At 46.2% G+C, this 25219-nt stretch overlaps 1 protein-coding gene across 1 annotated transcript in view; it reads right to left on the bottom strand.

The window, feature by feature from the left end:
* Positions 1–24513, bottom strand: part of MDK (midkine) — a 30132-nt gene extending 5619 nt beyond the window's left edge. Inside the window, exons 1-3 of the mRNA XM_042480889.1 lie at positions 24379–24513; positions 1046–1125; positions 504–665 (exon numbers count right to left, since the gene is read on the bottom strand). Coding sequence (XP_042336823.1) covers positions 504–665; positions 1046–1124 — 241 coding nt within the window. The 5' untranslated portion in view covers position 1125; positions 24379–24513. The remainder of the gene's footprint in view (positions 1–503; positions 666–1045; positions 1126–24378) is intronic.
* Between the last annotated feature and the right edge of the window lie 706 nt (positions 24514–25219).

Genomic DNA, 25219 nt, shown 5'->3' with positions numbered 1-25219 from the left:
TCATCAGGCATCATAAGATATGCTCTTAATATGGAAGCACTGGGGAAAGCAGATTACCAGATGCAAATTCACTGTAAACAATGCAAGGAAAGACTACAACAAGCAGTGAGTTAAAGTAGAACATGGAAGATTGCCTTATATTGAGTCAGTCTCTTGGACCATCTAAGCCAATACTGTCAACTCTGACAGGGCAGTAACGACTCACCAAAGTTTCTTTCCTAGACCTACCTGGAGATCCCTGGTGTTCTCCCACTTAAGTACTACCCAAATATTAAGTACTTAGTACTAAGCAAACTTGAACCTGCTTAGCTTGTGTTAGCAGAGGGGATCAGGTGTCTTCACGGTGGTACTATTAATACAACAATAACAGTATACAGACAACCATATGAGGGCCATTCAGGATAAAGTTTATAAACTGCCTGCCTGGCTTCCCAAGGCCCTTTCAAACTTAGTAGGTCATCTGTGAAGCCTCATTGTTTTCTCTCAAAACCAAATGCACTCACCTCCAAATTCCTTCTTCCAGTTGCAGGGGATCTTGCACTTGAGCTTCTTGGTCTCTTCATTACAAGTCCCCTCACGGAAGCCAACACCACAGTCTTTGCTATTTGGGACACAGGGGCCCCAGCGCCATTCCTCACAATCAGAGCCATTTTTCTTCACCTTGTCTGAGGGCAAAGGGAAGGGGGGAGGCAGTTACTACAAATCACAACAAATACCACCACCACCATCCCATTTCCTATAACCTTCCATGAGGCATTAGAAACATCCCTTGCTCTTTTCCCTTTTACAACCTGGAGAAATAGGAAGATTATAGGATTTTTTTTTACTGCAAGAGCTGTTAGACAGTGGAACAGACTGGCTTGGAGGATGGTGAACTCTTCATATTTGCAGGTATTTAAACAAAGGTTGGATAGGCATCTTTCAGGAATGCTTTAGTTGTGTATTCTTGCATTGGATTAGATGGCTCCTGTGGTCCCTTCCAATTCCATGATTCTATAAGTAGCAGGGCTTCATCACCCTGTGCAGCCAGAGGTTTTCCACCTACCTTTTTTATTCTTGCCAGCCTGTGAAGATGCCACCAGAAGAACCAGAACCAAGAGGACAAATAGCCCACGGACCTGCATTCTATACAAAAAGAGACAGACAGCAAAGACATTAAATCCTTGCATTAGGGAAGAAGGAGAAAAAAATCCAAACAAGTGGGTTAATATACAAGGCCAAATTGGTGCTCCAAATATAGAGTGGGGGCACCATGTATTGAAAAATTTGTTCTGAAGTTGGGTTGGTAAGAACTAGCTGGGGTTGTGTACTGGAGTACACTGTAGCAGCCTTTCTGCATCCAGAAAGAAAGAGGGTCTTTACATTCAGGTTGCTCCACTCTAACACCACTTTTGCTACATACTAGACATTTGAATTTGTGCTGAGAGACAGGAAAGAGCAAAGCAAGGATGACCCCATCTTGTCTTATCTCAGAAGCTAAGCAGGGTCAGGTTTAGTTAGTACTTGGATGGGCAACCTCCAAGGAATACTGGGCTTGGGTAACCAATGATCCAATCGTGGGCTTCCTGCATTCCTATGAGGCATTGTCAAGGCAAGGAATAATCAGACTTTTGAGAAAATGCAATGTTCATTATAGCACATCTTGTAGGAGTGGTCAGCCCTCACATCTGGACCAATTCCAGGGTACAATTCTGCCAAAAATGTGTGAGCTCCAACCCCCAGTAACTGCTGATACATATCCAGAATGAACTTTCACCCTGTAAAGCACATTTTTGATAAATCGAGATCATGTGTCATGCGTTAGAGAAGTACAATTCTTTGTTTTGAACAACAGCAACAACAATTTTTCAGATGTGGTGGTGGCAGGGACCCACCACAGGCTACCCCCCCCCAAAAAAAAAGGCAGGGTAGGGGAGTCTGTATACAGCTCTATGGGCCACGTGTGCCCCAGACCGCCCTGTTGGTATGGGTAAAGCTGCTCCAGGCTCCATTCAGCTTTGTAATGCAATATAAACATCCCACTACTGTATTTTAAAACTGTGTAATGCAAGCATCCCAATGGAAAAGAGGGACAGAGGTGTCTTCTGAGTGGTAGCATTCCTATTCTTTTAAAATGCTAATTACCAGCTTCAATAGTATTTTGCAGGCTTTACCATTCTTGCATCTCACAGCTGTCCTCAAAGCATTCCATTGAGTCAGGGTGTTGTTGTCTTTAACCTGCAAATCCAGTTGGCAAGCTGGGAATCCAGTAGGTGTGGAAATGAAATTAACTGTGGTCCACTGAATTAATTCGACCATGTATTGAGCAAAAAGCTCTTCATTAGAAGACTGTAGCTTATCAGATTTTTTTCAGTAATTTACTCAAAAGGACTCCCTAACTTGCTGGCATCGACAACAGTAACTCATTTTGGGTAAATTATTAATTCATTTCATTTGCTATGGCAAATAGTCAGCATAAGTAAATTATTACAGAAGATAGAATACTCTACAGAGGAAGAACTGTGTGAAAACCACTGGGATTAGTACAGCTGGTATCAGTGTGTCCTACCCCTGCTGGATGCTCGTTTTCTTGTTCTGTTGTGCTTCCCTTTTGGTATGTTTTGCCACTTGGCAACCTCTTGCAAGGCCTCTTGCACTTCCACACAAGGCCCTCCATTCCCACAGCAGTGCTAGTCAATGGACTGGTCCTTTCACAATGCGACTTGGCCCACAGGTCCCAAATAAAAGTGTCGCTACTCACATGCAACCTTACCCAGTGCCTCAAGGCAGTGGCAGAAATCTGAATGGGATTCACACCTCCCCTTACAAAACAGCATCCCTGCTCCTGCCCCCAACCCGCTCCTTAATTTCAAATCTAGAGCAACCATGTGGAAACTGGGAAAGGCAAAAACCTGCCAAAGGGATTTATGCTGCTCCTCTCTTTGGAAAGCCAGAGAGGCTTCTGTGGAGAGCTGGCAACAGTGAGGCCCTGGGGCAGCTCCCCACTCCGCTCAAATGTTCCCCTCATTTCCCAGTGCCTCTTTTATTCTAGTGCTCAGCAGGCAACCTCCACAATGCCAAAGCTCCCTCAGGTTGGGGGGAATCTCAGCTGCCATGGAACCTTTATGCAGCTCAAAAAGAATCCAGGGTGGGAAAAAGAAACCCCGACAGGCACAGTTTTAGAGAACTAAAACAGAAGATTAAAAATAAAAGCCCAACACAATTAGATCCCATGTGGAGCTTTAGAAGGCAAGCTGCTCCCCCTGCTGGCTCTCTTAATGTCAGCCTATTACCATATCCCTACAAAAGAGTCTATGGAAACAAGGCTCTGAGTGAGAGCTAGTTAGTAACTAAAGTGTGTGTATGCACATGAGTGCATCCCCCACCATCAGGAATGGGAACTGCAGGTGTAGAGAAGAAACAGGGAAATGTTGCATGGCAGTTTTGGTTGTTGTGGGCTAGGGTCAATCTGTGCCCCATGGTGCGCCCAGAGATCTGAACTACCACAGCAAATTCACTTGGCCATTTCTCTTCTGAAGAATTCTTCTGCTCTTCTGAAGAGTTACTGATGGAACAAAAACCAGCAAAAACCAATCACCCTGATTCTTTTCTCTCCTCTCCCATTGATTTTGCCAGTACACAGAAACAGCTTCCCATTCATGCAGCAGGGTATGAATGTAATTTCTACTCACCCAGCAGCAAGAATGAGAGGTCCAGTCATCAAAAATAAAATGCAGAGCCAGGAAAATAATTTCCTGGTGTCGTTTTACAAAGAAACGGGGAAGATGTGTGGGGACTGAGCAGAAAATTAAGTTCCTATTTAGTCATACTGGATTTGTTAGACTACCCCAAGGGATCCTTTCCCATATGTGCAAGACTTTTGGTGGTGCAGGAAGATGACAGATTATGGATATTGCTGTGCCACAAGGGGGAGCCCTTTAGTTTATCACAGGAATGTGGCCACTAAATGAAGACCGCATTCATTTTATCAAACTTATTACTGGAACTTGGAGGACATTTGCTGCAAACAGCCACCAATTTTGACTTCTGTTCCCACAAGGTTTAAAATACAGTGCACCCACTTTATGTGCGGGCATGGCTTATGCAGCTTCCAGCATATGCTGGAAGCCTGCACTGGAAGAAGCCTCGGCATGTCAGGAAGAAGTAATGGGGTGCACTGCATGCACTAGCCCCATTATTTGTAATGTGGTTTGAGCATATGTGTTTTTCCCTTAAGCGGGGGGTGGTAGTCCAGAATGGCTCCCCCACGTAAGGGAAGGATGCACTGTAGTCACAATGGGCTCCAAAGAAAAAACAAACAATACAAGTGGAAAGCAGTAGTTCTCAGTCTTTGTCCTTCAGGTGTTTTGCACTTCAACACCCAAAAGTCCTATTTCAGTTAGTCAAGTTACTCAAAGGTGCTGCAAGATCTTTCTACATCCAGATGCCTGGACAGCTTCAGAGCTATGGAATCCTGGGTTGAATGCTATGGAACCCTGGGATTTGTAGTTTGGTAAGGCACTAGAGCTCTCTGGCTGAAAATGCTAAATGCTCCTCTGTAAACTACAAATGGCAGGATTCCAAACGATAGAGACATGGCAATTAAATTGGAATGATAGTGCTATAGTTGTATAGTGTGAAAGGGCTCACTGTCATTACTGTTCGCAACCCTGCTGCATTTTCTTATCACATCCTCCATCTTTTTTTTCTTACCAAACAAAAGTAATTGAAGATTTGTAGCACTTTTGTACCTTTTGATTTGTAGCACTAGAAATCACTAGTCTAGATGCACCTTGAATCTGAGTAACTTGCAGTAACACTCTAGGCAGAGGTTAAAACAGGGTCATGGGCATGAGGACATTGTTTGGTTGTGAAAGATGACCTCCCAAGTGTATTTGCATAGGGGTTCCTGAACACTGAGGTTGCTAGCGCACACTTCCATGGTATATCAATAATGTGCTGGAAAATCTAACCAGCACATGTCTTTCATTATATGCACCTGCAGGATATTTAATCTCTTCCCCCATGCCTGCTCAAAACATTTTTCAAAGTGTTTGTGTGTGTACAGGGGGAGGAGACAGAACCTAAATGGGGTTTTGCATGAGGCAGTTCTGGAAGAACATCAGACACAATGCATTGGGTGAAAGGCTCTTTCGCTTCTGCCCCCACCCTCAGAGCAGCTCATGGAGGAGGAACTGATTGCATTGCAGATCGGGATGAAACATGCCATGCTCAGTGTAGGGGAAAGAGATGGCCAGGAGGACTGAGGGGAAAGAAACTCTAGGTCAGCATTTTTACCCCATCCCCCAGTGCCCCCCAGGCAGCCCATCCGCAGACAGCAGCTCTTGGATCATTATTCAGGCTCCACTGGGCTCACCTTTTGTATGTCTGTCGCTGTGAAACTGCCGGATTCACTCTGAATTGAACTGTCACAGAGAATTACACAGGCTGGGTAACTGAAGGCAGAGCCTTAGGAACAAGAGCCACGTCCTTCCCACCCCCCAGCACACACCACCATGAGCTGGAGGATTGCAAAGGGCCTACCAAGGCATAGCCCAATCCTCTTTCCTGCCAGGGTCTCAAAGGGCAAGAGCTGCTAAGATGGTTGAACTATTACTTTCTTTGGAAAACAGCTCCCAGAATCAGCATGGCCTTTGGCCATAATGCTAGGTAATTCTGGGATTCATAGTCCGAAAAGTAATTTTTTCATACTCTGGGAGCTAAGCACTGAGAGTGATCTAGACTCAAATTTTGCTGTTTCTGGACTGTCTGGACATGAAGCTGGGTTTCAGTGATTTATCAGTCAATTAAGCAATCAAATTTCTCCTTCTCCCATGCCACTTCACAAGACTAGGACTCAAGGCAACTTTATCCAGCCATGGAAGTTAACAGGCCAAAAAAGGGCTGCTGTCAGACTTAAGATCTGGCCTCTAAATACCAAGAAAGTCTAATGCTATCTTCTTCTATCATTTCCTTTTTAATGGGATCACCCTTCGGTTTTTAGAATTCTGAATTTTTAATTCATTTATTTATTTAGGAAAGACTAGTAACAAGAATATGATGTGTATGATGTCTATCTCATATTCATTGTTTGATGGGAATGACCATTCATTCCATGTTGGTTCTTACATTAACTTTGGGATGCAATTGCTGCTTCTGTGTAGTTGAATCTTGTGCCACAATTGTAACTTCTGAAATAGGAGACACTAAGTGGGACAGGCTGGCAATGCTTTTACTTCTTATGGCAGCACCCATGACTGCCCTCCCCAAATATGGTGGCACTGTTAGGCAGAATAAGGCAGCTACCTCAGGCAACAGATGTTGGATGCTCATGAAAGGGCAGGTTGTTAGTGATTTAATGTGTTGGCATTGTATTTTAATTCTTAGAAATGGGTGAGGTGTTTGAGAAATGTTATGCTTCATGCACCAAAAGAATATGGCTGGCTTTGAGCACTGTGTGCTTTCACTTGGAGAAGAAGGAATGCCATTTGTTATGCTGCCTCAGATAACAATATGTCTTGGTCTGACCCTGCATGATATCAGAGGCCAGAGCATGTTTTGCTTATCCTCAGACTGCCATCTTCTTTCTGGTTTTCCTGATGTGGCACAAGATCTGACCTCAGAGAAGCAGCAAAGAACCTGGAAAGACAATCTAAGAATTTGCTCTGTCCTCTTCTCCAGCTACCAGTCAACATACAACATCCACCCAGGAATACTGAAGGAATATTCAAGGTGGAAGGTGGAAATATCCTATTGGCACCAGATCCTCTTGGAAGCTAAGTAGGGTCAGCCCTCATTAGTACATGGATGGGAGACCACCAATGAATACCAAGTACTGTAGGCTATATTTCAGAGGAAAGAACTGGCAAAATCACCTCTGAGTATTCCTTGCCTGTGAAAAGCCTATGAAATTCATGGGGCTGCCATCGTTAACAGTTTTCTAATCCTCCAGGTGTACCAGCTCATAATACATACTGTGGAATTTTTTATCTTCTTCCCATGCAACAGACTAGGATAAGAACTACTCCATTATGGAGGGAAGATCAAAAAGTAATTGCATGTCCAGTTTTGCCATGCGCAACTCCTTCTCCACATTGGAAGTTTAAAGCTAATGATTCAGGATTAAACAAGACGTTACATGATACACCACAATCTTTTTCTTTGTTTAAGCACAAAGCAACCCAAAAGCCTTGGCCAGCTGGGTCTGTGCATTTTAATTTCATGAATGGAAAGTAGGTCAGTGGCTTCCCATCATTTACCCTTGAAAGTCATTTTGGGGCTATTTTTTTAAAAAAGAGAAAAATCACACCAAAGAACTCTATGGCCAAGTTTGGACATTCATGCCTGAATTCCTAAACCATACCAAGGAAGCTTGTAGCACCTTAGAGACTAACTAGAAACTAACTCAGTTAGTTCCATAGATGTCACATCATTCATTTGTATGCTGATACTTACTACCACACCTATGTCTTTCAATATTTCCTACACCACAGTTTAGGAAACCAGGTGTGACCTTCATGCCTATGTGCTTCTTTATCAACCTTGCCTTTGCACACTTACTCCACAACACAGATGATCATGACTTGAATTAAATCTAAGTGCCCCAATACTGATAAATCAGACAAGTGTGATTTAACATCTGTAAAGAAGCCAGGATAATAAGACAGGATCAGTTCAAATCTTGAATTTTTACCCTGGTTTCTTAACTCACATTAAACCAGAATTTCCCAATTCGGACAAAACAGGGAACTTTGCCTCAATGCAAGTTAGAATCAACACATTGAAAGCTGACATATAAGATGAAGGAAGAGCGAGATTGATTAGCCAGGGCACTTGCTTCATAGACCATGGTTTAGGAATGCAAGGAACAGCCCTTTAACCTAGCCTATACATTCATGTTGCTAAGTTCAACATCATCACTGTTGTAACCAGTTTTTCCCTTTGTTTTGATTTTATCATTTTTTCATGCCACCGTATACAGTCCACTGTCTATTAAAAGTTCCATTTCCTCTGGCCTGGAACATCCTTTTCTCCACAAACAAGATAATTTATCATTCATACCTTGAATCTCTCCTTTTTCAACCAAGACACAGCAAAAAAGCTGTTGCTCCTGGTATGATATTCTGACCTATGTACTTATTGTGACCAATGTCATAGGTCTCCTGCTCTTACTGGCTTTGGCCTGTTGTCTGCCATTCTCTCTCAATTCAACTATCTGACCCTTCTGCAGTGATTATTCTCAAAAAGATGCCTGACCTGTGAGATCTCTGGAGGCAGAATTTATCACCCTAAAACTCCCCATAGTCCCCATCCTGGACGATCACTGGCCATACTGGCTTTCAGAGTCAAGAAGTCCAAAAAAATAACATTTCCTAAGCTCTGGTAGTGCATTTATCCATTAAATTAAGATCATGCCCAAGATACATGTTCAGCATACAAACTGGGATACAAATGAAATCATGAGGGAAAGAAAATGGAACGTTGGACTTACCTGAAAGACGTCCCTTTACAGCAGAGAAGGTCCGAGTATCCTGATCTTGGGTGGCTCCGCCCACTTGGCTCCTGGTAGGCAGGTAGGAATAGGGAAAACAAAGGACATGACCGGGGCCCTGGCCCCCCGCCCCTGCGGGCGGAGCCGCCCAGGAGACCCCAGTCGATTTGAAGCCGAAACACCCTAGAGGAAAAATTGTGGTCTAGAGAATAAACTATATCCCGCTCACCCGCGCCAGTAGGCAGAAAAAGGGTGGGGAGGATACTCGGACCTTCTCTGCTGTAAAGGGACGTCTTTCAGGTAAGTCCAACGTTCCATTTAGCAGCAGAGAAGGGGCCGAGCATCCTGATCTTGGGATTTAGAAAAGCAGACCAGATACTAGGGAGGGCTAACTGGCGCAGAGGGCGGATCTGACACCACCTGTTGCAAAACCCTCCGGCCAAAGGCCGCCTCTGCCGATTGGAAGAGGTCGAGCTTATAATGTCTGGTGAAGGTAGACGGGGACTTCCAGGTGGCCGCCCTGCAAATCTCAGCCAGTGGAGCATTGGTGGACAGGGCCGCAGAAGTAGCCGCACTCCTCGTCGAGTGGGCGGTGATGTCTCCCGGCGGTTGTAGCTTTAGAGACCTATAGCACTGAACTATGCCCTGTTTGATCCACCTCGCCAAGGTAGACACAGACACTTTTTTTGCCCTTAGAGTTAGGCCGAAAGGAAACGAAAAGTGCCTCAGACTTTCTAAATGAGGCCGTTCTCTTGAGGTAGACTTTTATGGCTCTACGAACATCTAGGGTATGCCAACACCTTTCCAGGTCATTTGAGGGCCTAGGGCAGAAGGACGGGAGGACGATGTCTTGGGAGGTGTGGAAGATGGAGTTAACCTTAGGGATAAAGGTTGGATCCGGTCTCAGAAGAACAGAGTCTGGCCTGATAACTAGCAGTTCTTTGCGGACGGAGAGGGCGCCGATCTCCGACACACGCCTTGCCGAAGTTAACGCTGTTAGCATCAGCGTCTTGAGGGTTAGGAACTTGAGGGGTACTTCCCTCAGTGGCTCAAACGGAGAGACAGTCAAGGCCTTTAGAACCTGGTGGAGGTCCCATGACGGGAACCTATGTTTGGTCGGAGGCGCCTTGTTGGCAACCCCTTTTAGCAGTCTACGGACATGGGGGTGTTGGGATATCCTGGCCGCCGCCTTATGGGGCAGGATGGAAGTGATGGCTGGCAGTTGTCTCTTGATGGTGTTGGGCCGAAGGCCCTGTAGAACCCCATCTTGAAGGAACTGGAGCACCGTCGGAACGGAAACGTTGATGAAGTCTTTGTTATTGCGCCTGCACCACCTTCTGAATGTCCTGAAGGTGTATTCGTAGATCCTATTTGTGGACTGGCGTCTCGATGCGAGGATGGAGTCGACCACCTCTGGGGAGTATCCATAACTATTTAACATTTGGCGTTCAATTTCCAGGCGTGAAGCCGTAGCCAGGCCGGGTCTGGGTGATGGATCTGTCCTTGTGAGAGAAGGTCTGTCCTGAGAGGAAGGGCGAAGCCCTGAGACGCCATGGCGAGGATCTCTGAGAACCAGGGTCGCCGCGGCCAAGCTGGAGCCACCAGGATAACCTGCGCGCTGGACCTGCGTATCCTGGCTAGGAGTTTTGTGAGCAGCGGGGTCGGGGGAAACGCATAGAGGAGACCCGGTGGCCAGGGATAGTTTAGGGCGTCCATTCCCTCGGCTCCCTCCACTTGAAACCTGGAGAGAAACCTGGGCGTCTTGGCATTGGCGGGGGAGGCGAACAGGTCCAACACGGGTTGGCCAAGCCTGTCGACGATGGTCTGGAAGATCTGCGGATGAAGGCTCCACTCTCCCTGATCTATGTCTGTTCTGCTCAGCCAGTCGGCTTTTGAGTTTAGGGATCCTTGAAGGTGTTCTGCCTCCAAGGCTATGAGGTTGGACTCTGCCCATGATAGAAGGGATTGAGCCTCGACCATCAGGGACCTGGATCTGGTTCCCCCCTGTCGGTTGACATGGGCCTTGGCTGTGGTGTTGTCGGTTCTGATCAGGACTGACCTCTGACGGACCATTTGACTGAAGGCGAGGAGAGCGAAGCGAATTGCCCTGAGCTCCAGCCAGTTGATGCTGTGTGTCAACTCCTCCGGGCTCCATCTGCCCTGGGCCAGTTGTGTTCCGCAAACCGCCCCCCATCCCCGGAGGCTGGCATCCGTCGTGACTTGGACACTCGGGGGTCTCCAAATTAGGCGGCCTTGGTGGATTGAGTCTGACATCCACCAGCGAAACGACTCCCTTGCTTCGCTGGAGAGCTGTATCGTCCTGTGTCTCTTGAGGGCAATGGACCGCTGGTGTGGTAGAAGGAGCCATTGCAGAGGTCTGGAATGGAATCTCGCCCACGGGAGGCACTGGATAGCTGCTATCATAAGACCCTGGAGGTGCGCCAAGAGCTGGAGACTGGGGCGCCTGGAGGACAGGGCTTTTGATATGGCCTCCTGAATGGATCGTATCCGGTCCGGGGGCAGGCACACCGTCCCCGCCTGGGTGTCTATTATGGCTCCCAGGTGGTGGATTTGTTGACTTGGGGTCAGCGAGCTCTTTTCCAGGTTGAGGAGGAAACCGTGGTCGTGGAGTGACCTGATAACGTAAGCGACGTCTTGATTTCCCTGTCGTCTGGAGGGTGACCGGATTAGAAGGTCGTCGAGGTAGGGATAGACGTGTAACCGCTGGGTTCTCCACCTGGCAACCAGTGCCACCATGATTTTGGTAAACACCCTGGGGGAAGATGCTAGTCCAAAGGGGAGAGCCCTGTATTGGTAATGGCGCTTGCCATATTTGAACCTGAGGAATCTTCGCGAGGAAGGGTGGATCAAAATATGCAAATAAGCATCTTGAAGGTCCAGTGAAGAAAGAAAGTCTCCCGGTTGGAGGCCCTCTAGGATGGACCTGAGCGTCTCCATCCTGAACCTTTTCTTTAGGACAAACCGGTTGACACCTCTGAGGTTTAAAATGGCTCTCCAGGATCCGTTTTTCTTTGGGACAAGGAAGAAGGTAGAATAGCAACCTAGCCCCCTCTCCTGTCTTGGAACAGGTTCGATGGCCCTGATGTCCAGCAGGCGCTTGATGGCCTCCAGCAGGAGGTGGTGTTTGCTGGGGTCGGTTGATCTGGGAGACGGAATGAACTTGTCTGGGGGCGTATGGTGGAATATTATCCTGTAGCCCTGACGAATGGTATCCAAGACCCATTTGTCTGAGGTAGATGTCTCCCAGATGTGGCTGAACCCCTGCAGCCTGCCCCCTACTGGGGGAGCGCCGTCATTGGGGATTATTTTTGCGGGGTTGTTTGGATCCCATTCCTTCCTTGGGGGTGAAGGAGGGCTTTGACTGCTTGTTGGACCTTGAATCTCCCCAACTTGACCTGTTGGGTCTGGACTCCCTGGCTCGAAAGGAATTGGAGGAAGAAGGGTAGGGGGAATGGGAGGAACGAAAGGAAGAGCGGTTCTTGTATGGCTTTTTGTCATCCCTTTTTTTGGAGGTGGGAAGGGCTTTTTTCTTGTCCTTGCCCTCTATTAGCACGGGCTCTAAGGACTCTCCAAACAACTTGGACCCCAGAAAAGGAGTAAAAGCCAGGTTCTGTTTGGATTTGGAATCGACGTTCCAGCTCTTGAGCCAGAACTGCCTGCGGACTGCCACGGCCGCTGCCTGGGCTCTGGCACACTGTTGGATGGTATCAAGGGTGCCATCGGCTGCGAAGGCTGCCGCTCTGGCAATTTTGTTAATGGTCTGTTTAACCTTGGTGTCCGGGTCAGGTAGGAGGTCTAGGAGTTGACGGGACCACTGGAGACTGGCTCGCATTACCATTGATACAGTGGTCGCAGCCCTCATGGCAATGGATAAGGCCTCGTGAGCCTTTTTGAGTGCCCCCTCGGCCCTACGGTCCTCTGGGTTCCTGAGGGTGTCTTCCCCATCCCTACTGAAAACTGCTGATGAGACGAGAGCCGACACAGGGGCATCCACGGATGGGACCCTGAGCCTATCCATGACGGCTGGCTGCAGTACATAGTACTTGCGGGTGATGCCGTGATTGGACTTGGCAGAGGCAGGCTTTGACCACTCCTCTCTAATGATCTGCATGATGTTAAGTGGACAAGGGATCTGCTGGACTGAGGAGACCGGCACTGGGAATAAATCCTCGCTCATTTTAGGGAGGTCCGAATCAGGGGAGGGGGTGGCCAGGTCTGAGGGAGCGGACAGGCCTAAAGTTTTGATTGTCTTTTTTATAAGTGGAATATAGTCCTCTTGCTTGAACAAACGCGAGGACAATTGGCGGTCTGATTTGGGATCCCCCTCATCATGGGACAGCTCGCCCTCCTCTGCCTCAGAGGCTGAGACATTGTGAGTCTCCTCCGATATTTCGTCCTCGGAGGACAGTGGAGCCCGAGGGCGCTTGAGGCTAGAAGCCCTGTCGTGCCGGGAGCGCTTGGCAGGAGGGAGGTATGAGCACTCCGATTCAGAAGAGGAGCCTGAAACCCTCTCGTCCTCTGACCTTGAATCGAAGGTCTCTGCGTGAGTTAAGGGGGAGGTCTGGTCAGGGGATTGCTCGTCCCCGGCCGGGAGCCCCCTTTTTCTGGACACCTTGCGTCCCTGACCCTCCCCGATCTGACCTGTGGCCTGGGGATGGATGGAGTAGGTGAGGCCCTCCCCCCTTCTCCCGGGGTTTGACCTTGTCGCCGCGGCAACGCTCAGTCCTGGTGCCGCACGAGTGAGGTGATTCTGGGTCCTGTCCCCGTTGCGGGCAAGATGGCGGCGCCCATGGCTGGCCGCATGGCCAAGATGGCGGCGCCCATGAGCGGCCGCGTGGTGCCGCTTGGGTACTTCCGGGTCGCCCGGAAGTGGGTGGAGCATTGGCGATCCAAGATGGCGCGCGCCATGGGGACCCTGGCCGGCGCTGGCCTGAGGAAAGCCCGAGGCCATCCCCCACCCCACCGGGAATGAGTCACCGGGGAAGAAGGGCTGAGGGAACATGGGCCCTGGCCACATGAGCAGGGGCCCGCCCCCCGGGAATGCAGCGGCTCCCCAAGCCGCTGTGGTGGGCTCGCGAGCGCGCGGACCGGCGCCCTCGCTCCCTCCCTGGGTTGGTCTGGTGGAGGAGGGGGCTTCCTGGTCCAGGAAGGCCCTGAGCCATCTCCTCAACTGTGGCGGCGGGGGGGAGTTACTTACATCCTCCTCGCCGGTGTTGTTGGATGAGGGGTCTCCCTCTTCAGACCACCCTTGGGTCGTCTGGGAGTCCCCTATGCCTGCAGCGGAAGTGAGGGCCTCCTCCGGCCGCTGCGGGCGCGCTTCCACTTCCAGGGGCGCCGCTGGGGAAGCCGCTCGGCGAGCAGCCGGCAAAGCCGGGGCTGGCCCGGGCAAGGTGGAAGCGAGCTCTCCTGTGGCTCTGGCCTCCCTGTCGGCATCCATGCCTCTCAAGGGTGGGGGGAGAGAGGGAAGGCGGCAAGGCAAAGACAGCAGATAGGGGAGGTGTGGCCCTTTTTTTTTTTTTTTTTTAAAGGGAAGAGAGTGGGAAGAAAGGAGGGAGAATGAAAGGAAAAAAGGGGAAGGGAGCCAGGCGAGTCCAGGGAGCTAGCGATGTGAGAATCTGGAGATGTGCTGAAAAGCGTCCTACCAGGTGCGAGGCAGGAAGAAGACTGGGGTCTCCTGGGCGGCTCCGCCCACAGGGGCGGGGGGCCAGGGCCCCGGTCATGTCCTTTGTTTTCCCTATTCCTACCTGCCTACCAGGAGCCAAGTGGGCGGAGCCACCCAAGATCAGGATGCTCGGCCCCTTCTCTGCTGCTAAAAAACAAATGGCTAGACCAATCTTTTTTGCACTCAAATATATTTGTCTGTGGAATGCATGCTGTCCAGCAGGGCAATTAAGAAGTAAGATAGGTAGCACAAGAATCTGTTCACCATGTTCATAGAATCCTAGAATTGTAGAGTTGGAAGAGACCACAAGGGCCATCCAGTCCAACCCCCTGCTATGCAAGAACTCTCAATCATAGCATTCCCGACAGATGCCCATCCAGCCTCTGTTAAAGACCTCCAAGGAAGGAGACTCCACTACACTCAAAATAAACAAAATGTTGTAGGTGGTATTTTTGAAACAGCTGTATATAAATGCAGGCTCTAGTAAGGTAAGAGCCTTTAGAAGGAAGCAAGTATTTTGCATAGGCAGGAAACGTCCATGCAACAGATCATCATAGGTGTAAATTTTTACGCAAAGATGTAGACATTCCAGAATTTTGTAGGGTATGAAGAGTTTGATTGATGCTCCACCACTCAATTGAAGGCTTATTTCAGGGGAGTCATCTTCAGCTCTTCATTCTACATAATGTTTACTGTCCTGATCAGTTACATGAGAATGAGTTATTTTCCTACTTCTCGAGAGAGTGGGAATTCAAGTAAGGTTGAGAGATCAGCTTAGAGCTTTCATGAACTCTTCTGAAATGGGCACAACTCACCATATCATGGAACATCACCAGGACCCATTAGAAATTACCATGTAGGGTAGCCATAAGTCAGAAATGACTGGAAGATACATCACCACCACCACCACCACAGCAGCAGCAACAACAACAACAATGTCCTTTCCATTTTTATTTTCTTTCCTCCTTCATCTCCCCTTTTAATTCCTGCAATCAAATTATCTCTTTATTTATGAGATAAAGTTCCACATGTTGTTGTTATTATTTATTTATTTATTTATTTATTTATATAGCACTGTAGATTTGCACAGCACTGTACATAAAAACAACAAATATAAAAGAGTAAACCTGCCTATGGCGTACAATCTAAGAAACAGAAATTAATGAGAAAACAAAGCATTACCTATCAAGGTTTCTACTGTATTCAGAAGAAAAGATAGGGAAAAGAAGTAAAGCATGGAGACTGGCATAGTTAAACAATCCCAAGTGAGAAATTTATTAAAATGAATCTAACATATGGGGCATTTTGCCACCTCCGTCCTTGCAAAGCTGTAATATTTTCAGTGAGCAGTTCTCCCTGGATCCCTTGATGACTCATTATACACTCCTGTCACATTTAACTTAAAGCGTATTCAGGTCTTGAAGCATACCTCATTCCTGTTAGTTCTTTTGCCTCACAGGCTACACATGCTGAGCTGTAGCTGAAAGTAAAGACATACTTTGGCAACAGTTAGGATTGCCAAGGATTTGAGTAACCTTGGAACAAGTCCATGGAAAACCTCTGGGTGATGTTGGAATGGGACTGTAGGTGCCAAACACAATAATGAGGGGCCCTTTAATTTTCCCTTGACTCTTTTCTTTGCCAAGAGAGATCTGCTCCAGGTGTCACTTCTAAACCAGTTGTCTGCACTAGGAGATTAAGATACTCTACTGCCTCTTCTGGACCACATATGTCATTCTGCACACAAAAAACAGTCCATGCTGACAGTACAATTTTTTGTGTGTGGCTGTAACCTTATGCCTGCTTTCCTGGGAGTAAGTGCGTTTAAAACACAGAAGGAATAAAGCTGCATATTATTTGGTTGCCAGTTTAAGACAGTAGTGTTTGGCTAAATATACACATCTCCTTGCAAGGGATGAGAAATGATCCTATCTCACCCACCCACCCCTCTGAAATGTAGTCCTTGCAGGAATCAAACAGCCTGTCTATTACCTCAGATAGGGAGAAAAGATGATGTTCTCCTCAGTGGCACTACACATATTGTGGGATGGTCCCACACTGCTGGAGGAAAAAAACAGATCTCTCAAAATAAACAAAATTTCTTCTACTATTATCAATATATTCCTGATTTTTCTTTGTCTTGGAAGCAAGCTGTATCAGTTGCAGGATATAACTATTGTTAACCTGTCTTTCAAACTCTTTCAGGATGGCAAGATCTTTCTGGCAAGCTGATCCACCTCCTTCATGGAGGAAGCTGATCCTTCCCCTCTTCTGATACCATCTTATTATACCAAACTAATTTGAATCACTGCTACTTCTACTGCTGCATAGAGGCTGGAGAATGGAAGACAGAAAAAAAGAACAGAAAGCAGAGGTATTGTACGCAACGCACAGCCCTGGATCACCAAGTGAGTCCAAAAGAGCTTTTTCAAACCTCCACAAGATGAGCTGTCCTATTTGCTATGCCAGCCTTCTCCAACCTGATGCGCTTTAGATGTCTAGGACAATATTTCCCACCATCCCCAGCCAAGATGGCCACTTCTATAATGGGACCTGCTGTGTAACACACCTAGGGAGTGCCAAGCTAGAGAAAACCAACCACATATCCTTCTATAGGCAAGTTAACAATCCACATGAAACTTATAAGAGTATAAAACTTCTGCCTCATTCATCACCACTAGAACCATCTAAGCTAAGTATAGTAATTGTCATGGCCAAGAAGGAATTTGAACCAGTGCCTCTATTAATACAAAGTACAGTTGGCCCTTCATATCCACAGATTCTTTATCCACAGATTCAACCATTCACAGCTTGAAAATATTCTATATCTATATTTATATTTCAAAAAGGAGACCTTTATTTTGGCATTTTATATAAGGAATACCATTTTACTATGACATTTTATATAATGGGTATTCGAGCATCCATGGATTATGGTATCCACAGGAGGTCCTGGAACCAAACCCCAGCAGATAACAAAGGCCCACTGTAGTTGGTATCCACAACAATGGAAGTGAATCAAAGACAAGTTTTCCCTATGACTCCAAATCTCCTTGATATTCAATTGAGGGGTTCACAAATTCAGCTCACAAGAAGAGTCACAGTTTTCACATTAGATTTCAGCTGTCATTTGTTTAGAAGGCACCTGTTGCAATATATTTGTTTCATACTTCATTAGCTCTTCATCTAATAAGATAAAGAAGGTTGGAATATTGTGAGAAAATAGTTCTTGCTTGCATACAAATGATGATAGGATTGTCTGCATCAGTTAGACACAGGTCAGATTTATCAAGTCACATGAAATTCAAGAATGTCAGTAGATGGGAATGCATCTGAGGAAGTAGACTGAAGTCTACGAAAGTTCATGCTGCCAATTTCTTTCTTTCAGTTAGTCTCAAAGGTGCTACAAGATCTCTCTATGTAGATGGGAATGAAAAGACTTAGATCGCTTACAAAATATTTCAGCAACAATTGTCAGCAAGTGCAGAATGCCATGCAAGGTCCTGTAGGAGTATACAAAAGACATATAACTCATTTTCATGTCGACACAGAACACCTCCTTACACAAGGATATGTGGGTGAGCAGGACAACACAGAAATGTTTTCAGGACACCATTTCAGAAGCAAAGGATGTATACAATACCTTTTAAAAGTCTCCAACATCCTTGAATGACAACTTCAAATATGAGTAATAAAATAAAAAAAAAATTAAAAAGAAAGAAAAAAGAATAGTATTTGGAACTACACTGATTCTGAATGACATATCCAGGGGTAGCAGAATGTACATTTTACCTTATTGCAACAGCCTCCCTGTCTAGCATTTATTCCCTGCCCCTTTTCAAGAGAACCCTCATGCCTCCCTCTCCTACCTATTTTCCTTTTGGCTCTCTTTTTTGCCCTCTCATCTTTGCCCCACCTTTCCCCCTCCTTACTAAAATCCATAGAAACTGGCCACCTCTCCACATTTCCTCCTGAAGTTATCAACCTCCTCCGGTTTCATGAGCCAAATGTAGTTGCAACAACATGCACTGTTCTTGCACCTCCCTCCTCCACCCCACTCGTCTTCACACCTCTCTTCCCTCAGGCTGCCTCCTGGCACACACCTCAGATTCTGCCTTCTGTGTCTTCTGTGTCTCCTGCCACCCTTTATTCTCAGCCCTCTCTGCCGCCGCCGCCGCCTTCTCCTCCAGTTTCCAGTCAGATTCTACAAGGTCACCTCCTGATAACCCCCCTCCCCACCTCATTTACCACTGGAACCACTGATCTAGAAAAGGAGCAAAAAGTAGCTCAATCTGCACTCCTAAACAGATTTACCTAGGAGTTAATCCCACTGAATGCACCAAGCTTGGAAAAGTTACTTTTTTGGTCTACAACTCCCAGAATACTCCAGCCAGTGTAGGAGCTGCAGCTCAAAAACAGTAACTTTCTCAAACATTTGTCTCTCTTGAATCAGCACCGCTGACTCTTTACAAGAAAAGGCTGTACTCCATGAGACTCTCACAATTGTAGACAGGACACAAAACAGAGTAAAAATTTATCTCTACTCAAGTAGTAGAGCCAATTAAAGAGGAATATAGTGCTGAAGGGTGACCAGTTAAAAGGATTTGGGGTGCAAAAAGAAACTTTTGATCTCTATAAGGTGGACTGAACTCTTGGGGGGTTATTTGTATCTAGTTGAAGAATTGCCTGAAGAATTTAGTAAATATCATAGCTCCTGACACATCCCTTTGGTCAGTAGAGCACTGACCTATCATAGCCTGGATTAATAATAATAATAATAATAATAATAATAATAATAGGTTTTATTTATATACCGCCCAATCACTGGGAATCCGAGCGGTTTACAACAGAGGGGATAATAGACGGTTCCCTGCCCTCAGGCTTACAATCTAAAAGACACAACACAAAAGGAGAAGGGAATGGTGAGGGGGGGAGGGAATCAGGTCCAGTATTCTTCTCTCCCTCTGAGGCCTGGACCAAGGCTAGACCTGGTGGAACTGAGCCAGCCTATTCTCTCCCTCACCAGCTGAAAGATGACAGTTATGGAGGGAGGGTGCTCTATCTTCAGTGCTTTCCCAAGGACAACTGATAAGGGAACAGAGGAATCCAAACACCTCCCTTACAAGCAAATTTTGACATACCACAGCATAGGGAGACACAAAGAATAGACTGATATTATTATCATCATAGAAAAACTTGTGTGGAGAACCAGAGAGAGACAAAGGACATAGAGATAAAGGATATTATTGTTGGTCAGGGCTTACAAACATGTTGCCACCAAAGATTCTTGTCTTGCATTTTAAAGTCACCACATTTCATCTTCTTATGAGGACAATTCAAGCAATGGTGACCCAAGCACAGCAACACAAGAACAGAGCTGTGTTGACTAGACCCAATGTCGCATGTGCTTATTACCATCTGTCCTGGAGTTTCCACCTACACTGCAAACATCTACTGGACTGTGGACTGTGTGTGGACAAGGCCACTCTTGGCAGAGGTTTGCACTGCATTTAGACATGCCAGGAAGGAGGACTATCTGATGTACAGATTTCATGGTCAGGCCCAGCTGACAAAGAAATGACTTGAAGGCCCACAAGAAAAATAATATCAGAGTTAGAAACAGAGTCAGAAGTTGACAGCATGTAGCCTCAAATTAAGTAGTCTGAATTGCAAAATGGTTGCAGGTTGAAAAGTATCTGCTAAGAGAAGGACATAAAGCCAAAATAGGAGTCATGCAGCCTTCCAGATACTTTTTGGACTGCAGGTCCCAGATAGCATTGGCAATGGGGAAGAAGTCTGAGAGCTGACTCCAGAGGGCTATGTGATTCCCAGCCTGTCCTAAAGGGTCTTAAATAACCCTCCTAAACACCTTATACTATATCAGTTTGTAATGAAGTTTTTTTTTTTAATCTTAGGCGAACAAAGGAAAAACATATCACAAAAATAACACATTTAAAGTTGCTAAACTTATGTCAACAGCTTTAAATGTAGAGATTTTAAGTCTTGGGGATGAGGAATACACAGAAAACTTTAGAAAAAATAGTTTCCCCCATCCCCCAATCTTATTTTTCTGGGGGGGGGGGAAATGAAAGGGAGGATTGTAGATATTTTGAGAATTATAAATGAAATGCTTAAGACAAGGTATTCATATATTTATTCTCCCTTCGTTATTTCTAAAACCTATGCAGCAGATACTTTAATGTTAGATAATTTACCACTGAACACAACATGGCTTTTCATAGACCAATGCCAGTGGGTCAGCTATCACCTGCCAGCCCATAGCAAGTTTTCAGCAAAGAAAGAAACAGTGGATGTAACCATGGCCTGGCACACTAGGTGGGGCGGGGTAGCCAGTTTCCTCCATCAGACAGCCTGAAGCATTGATATACAGCAACTGATATACAGATCACCTCAGTTCCTGGGTTATGGTTTCTCTTTCTCCATATATAATAACAACTATTATTGTTATTATTATTATTATTATTTGTATCCCGCCTCTCCCTGTATTGGATCGAGGTGGGTAACAACAAGCATAAGAACAATATATTTGATGGGAATGAGTGGTTTATGTTTGCTTGACACTATAGAGGACCAGAGCAGAGAAAATGTTCCTTTTTTAAAACCAAAATTGATGATTTCCTCTCTTCTTACTGTTTTTTTTTTAATTTATCAAATCATAGAATCATAGAATCATAGAGTTGGAAGAGAGCGCAAGGGCCATCCAGTCCAACCCCCTGCCATGCAGGAAATCCAGATCAAAGCATCCCCGAAAGATGGCCATCCAGCCTCCGTTTGAAGTACCTCCAAGGAGGGAGACTCCACTAAACTCCTAGGAAGTGTGTTCCACTGTCAAACAGCCCTTACTGTCAGGAAATTCCTCCTAATGTTGAGGTGGAATCTCTTTTCCTGCAGCTTGCATCCATTGCTCCGGGTCCTAGTCTCTGGAGCAGCAGAAAACAAGCTTGCTCCCTCCTCAATATGACATCCTTTCAAATATTTAAACAGGGCTATCATATCACCAACCTTCTCTTCTCCAGGCTAAACATCCCCAGCTCCCTGAGTTGTTCCTCATAGGGCAAGGTTTCCAGACCTTTCACCATTTTAGTCGCCCTCCTTTGGACACACTCCAGTTTCTCAATGTCCTTTTTGAATTGTGGCACCCAGAACTGGACACAATATTCCACGTAGGGCCTGACCAGAGCAGAATATAGTGGCACTATTACTTCCCTTGATCTAGACACTATACTTCTATTGATGCAGCCTAAAATCGCATTGGCCTTGTTAGCTTACACTTCAGACGCTCATTATAGTTCAGGATTTTGTCGTTTCATTTGTAAGTAAAAAAATACATTAAAAATAAAATATGAAAATGTTAAAGAAGTAAATTTATTTTAATGGTTTTTTAAAATAAAGCATAATTTTAACATACCAAGCATGATAATTTTATGCCAAATCAAATTATGTGTTACACATTTTTAATGTTCCTGAAGGAAGAATGTTGCTTTTAATCTGTAAAGGCTTCTAATATTGCATTTTTAAAATATTTTCAACATTTTCTTAGGGGAGTGGTCCCCCATGGCTTCCTAATTTCTAGACATTTTACATCTTTACTTAAATATACAATTTCTTCCGGTTTTAGACTTCAGATGTTTTAAGATGTACTCTGGCCACAGACCAGGACCTTTAATTGTGTGGAGGCTGTGCGTGTGTGAGAGAGGTGGCTTGTGAGAGAAAGTCTTGCCAAGAGCTTTCATTTGAGGCTATGAATGTGGAGACCATCATAGAAGAGGAATACTCACTCCACAGGAAGCAACTATGCATCTTCCTTGTTAGAGTAACAGAGGTTTGGATAAAGACTCAGCATTAGACAAACTGGGGTCAAGGCTTGGTAGAGAAAACCTGCTGGGCTCTGGGGGGAAAGACCTTGTTAAGAAGGCTTCTGAGTCTTGTCTGTAATAAATTAATGAAAAGAGGTTACAAAGACCCACCACCTACTTCCCCTCTCATAATAAGAACACCTAGTTTGTATATGCATGGGTTTGTGTGTGTGTGTGTATTGCAAGACAAAGTGTCCTAGTTTCCTGGGGACATTTCCTTCCTGGAACCAGCCATGGTGAGAAATATCTCCCTTCTCCCATTCTTCTCCAGGCTGGAGCATATCCAAAAGCAGCAGCTTTTGACCACAGTGAAGCTCCTCATTTTGCACTTGTATGCATTCTCTAGTCTGAAAATGCCCAGATTGGGGAGTCCCGGGCTGAGAGAGGGTCCCTTTGCTCTCCAGCTCCACTTCAAGCAACAGGAGAACAGATGAGAACTACTGCGCTGCCACTGCTATAAAACAATTGATATTTTTCTTCTCTGCACATACCACTTCAGTCACTACTCTGCCTGCAAAATCCGTATGTTCAATTGCCTTAGAATTGCAAGGGCTGGAAGTGATTTGAAGGTCATCCACTGCAGACCCCTACAATGATCAGGAATTTACACAATATCGACATACAACTCCAGTCTAAAAATCCCCAGATTAGAGTTCAGCCGAAGTGCCCAGGTGCATTGTTTCCAAGAGCCATGTCAAACGAAAGAAAGTTTGCTAAAAGACACTCAGACTATGTACTGAAGTTCACTTGAGAAAGATTAACTCACTCAATACTCTTTAATTCACTTTATGTAGCATTCACAGTGCAATTAAGCAGTGGATTTCCCACTAGTCCTTTTCATTGCATGCATGCCTATGCACTGTGTGTCTCTACTGGTCTCTGGGAGCAACTGATAGGAAGTGCCATGTAGGTGCTTTTCTACAGATGTACGCAAAGGGAACTTGCAGCACCTTTGAGACTAACGGAAAGATGAAAGTTTGTATGCTTGAACCTACTTCCTCAGATTTTATGGATGTGGTGCCAGATGGTGCCTGCCAGCAAACTGGTACTCAGGACATAGAAGCAATAGTCCCTTGCAGCTGCAGGTGAGAAAACATATAAGATCTGGATCCTAAGTGATCGGTACATGGTGGCAGAAAGGGACCCAAAGAGAGAACCTCCTCCCAGGATGTCCTAACCACAAAGGAGGACCAGGCACCATAGAACGTAGAGCATTCAAGAAAAAAGTAGGACATGACCAAAGAAAAGTTATAAACACTCACGGGTATTTATCACACAAAGGAGATTGGGAGTTTATCCTGTGAATATCCTGGAAAGATTGCATAATTACACAAAACAATTTCACATGATGTCGCACAAAACCCACCATGAAAGTGGTCACAAAGAAGCATTAACACACATCTTTTTACTTTCAGGATTTTAGTGACAATGCATTTCTGATATCACTTTATGTGCACATTTGCATGTGATAAGCATTTGTGCAATTGCTTGCCCTTTTCACTTTATTTGTGGGATGCTTTAAATGCCCTTTAATCTCTCTTTAATTCCAAAATTAACCCCAGTGTGATAAACTCCAATGGAAGTCCATGCTTCTTAGCTGTGTTCTGTGAGGAATGTGGCTAAGAAGCATGATTTTACATTTCTGGGAGGGTTGTGAACTTTTCTTTGGTCATGCCCTGACTTTTTGGGATTCCTTCTGGGCAGAAAGTTTGGAAATTCCTGCTGGAGAGAAGGCTGCAATGTGAGTCATGTCCTGGAAAAGGAGGACCAAAGCCTGGCTTCCTCTTCCCCTCCAGCTTTTCTTAGAGAAGGCAGCGTTAAGGGTCCTTCAAGCAGAAGCATCTTGGGAGAAATAACTCGCTTTGGCACCGCTTGAACTGCCCTGTCTCAAGGCTATGGAATTCTGGGAGTTGGAGTTTGTTGTGAGGTTGTTCTGGGAGCTGGAGTTTGCTGGTTTCGAACAAACAACAAACTCCAACTCTGAGAATTCCATAGCCTTGAGCCAGGGCAGTTCAAGCGGTGCCAAACCGGGTTATCTCTCCAGTGTGGATGCAGCATCGACCCAAAATCGGAAAGGACTTGAAAAAGACACACAAGGAGGGACCAGGAGGGCAGCTGAAGAAGAAGAAAGCATAAAGGAGGGCCAAGGCTGGGGGGTCCTCCTTTTCCCGGACACGTCCTCCGCTTCGCCCTCCTCCCCAGGAGGGATTGCCCCCCGAAGGTCCTGACTAATAAGGAGCACGGCTTTGCCTTCCTAGGAGTCTTTTGGGGGCTTTTCCTTTTGGCCAAGGGGTGGCCTTCCCTCCCTCCCTCCGTAACCCGGGCTCTTTGGCTCCCCAGGGTCTTGCCTGGCTAGATGCTGTGGGTTCGAATCCCGGCGCCCCGCTCAGTCTCCCGCGCAGGCTGCTGCTGCTGCTCTCCTCCTCCTCCGCCTGGCTCTGGCTCCTTCTTCCCTTTGTCTGGTCACATGGGGACCCACCACCTTCCCCTGACGTCACGCGCCCAGCTGGCAAGAGAGAGACCCAAAAAGGGGGGACTGGTTTTTGGGGGGAGGGGGAGACCAACCCTGCCTCCCTCCCTCCTCTTTCCCGCCTTCCTCTCCTGAAGCAGCAGCAGCAGCGGCTGAGGACAAAAGGACTAGCCCTGGCTGAGGGAACCAGCCCCAAATGGAGGGAGAAGAGACCCCCAAGTGGGCCAGCCCAGGGGTCCTCACTCCAAGAAAAAGAAAATGGAGGCCCCTGACCCAAGAAAAGCTCAAGGCACTACATGTGAACCCATGCTTTCCAGAAGGTGGAAATGTTGTAGGGCAGGTCCTGGAAAAGGAGAACCAAAGTCTATGGTCACCCTGCACTAAGTCCATGGTTGACTAGTGAGTCAACCCTTAGGTAAATCCAGGGGGTCCTACTTACAAAATGGGGGGCAGCCCAAAAAAATTGAGAATCTGACCCAAGAAAAGCTCAAGACACTCCTAGGAATGTAAATTCATGCTTCTCAGCCATGCTCCAAAGGATGAAAGAAGTTTTGGGAATTCCTCCTGAGACAGGAGGTGGACACATGTTGTAGGCACAGTGGTCCCCAAACTGTGCCCTTTAAAAGATTTTGGACTTCAGCTCCCAGAAGTTTCAGCCATGTTGGCCAATAGTCTGGGATTCTGGGAGCTGAAGTCCAAAATCCCTGAAAGAGCAGAGT

The sequence above is a fragment of the Sceloporus undulatus genome, chromosome 1 (assembly GCF_019175285.1).
Source record: "Sceloporus undulatus isolate JIND9_A2432 ecotype Alabama chromosome 1, SceUnd_v1.1, whole genome shotgun sequence".
Classification (NCBI taxonomy): domain Eukaryota; kingdom Metazoa; phylum Chordata; class Lepidosauria; order Squamata; family Phrynosomatidae; genus Sceloporus; species Sceloporus undulatus.
Note: the sequence above shows the minus strand (reverse complement) of the source record. Positions and strands in the feature narration are given on the sequence as shown.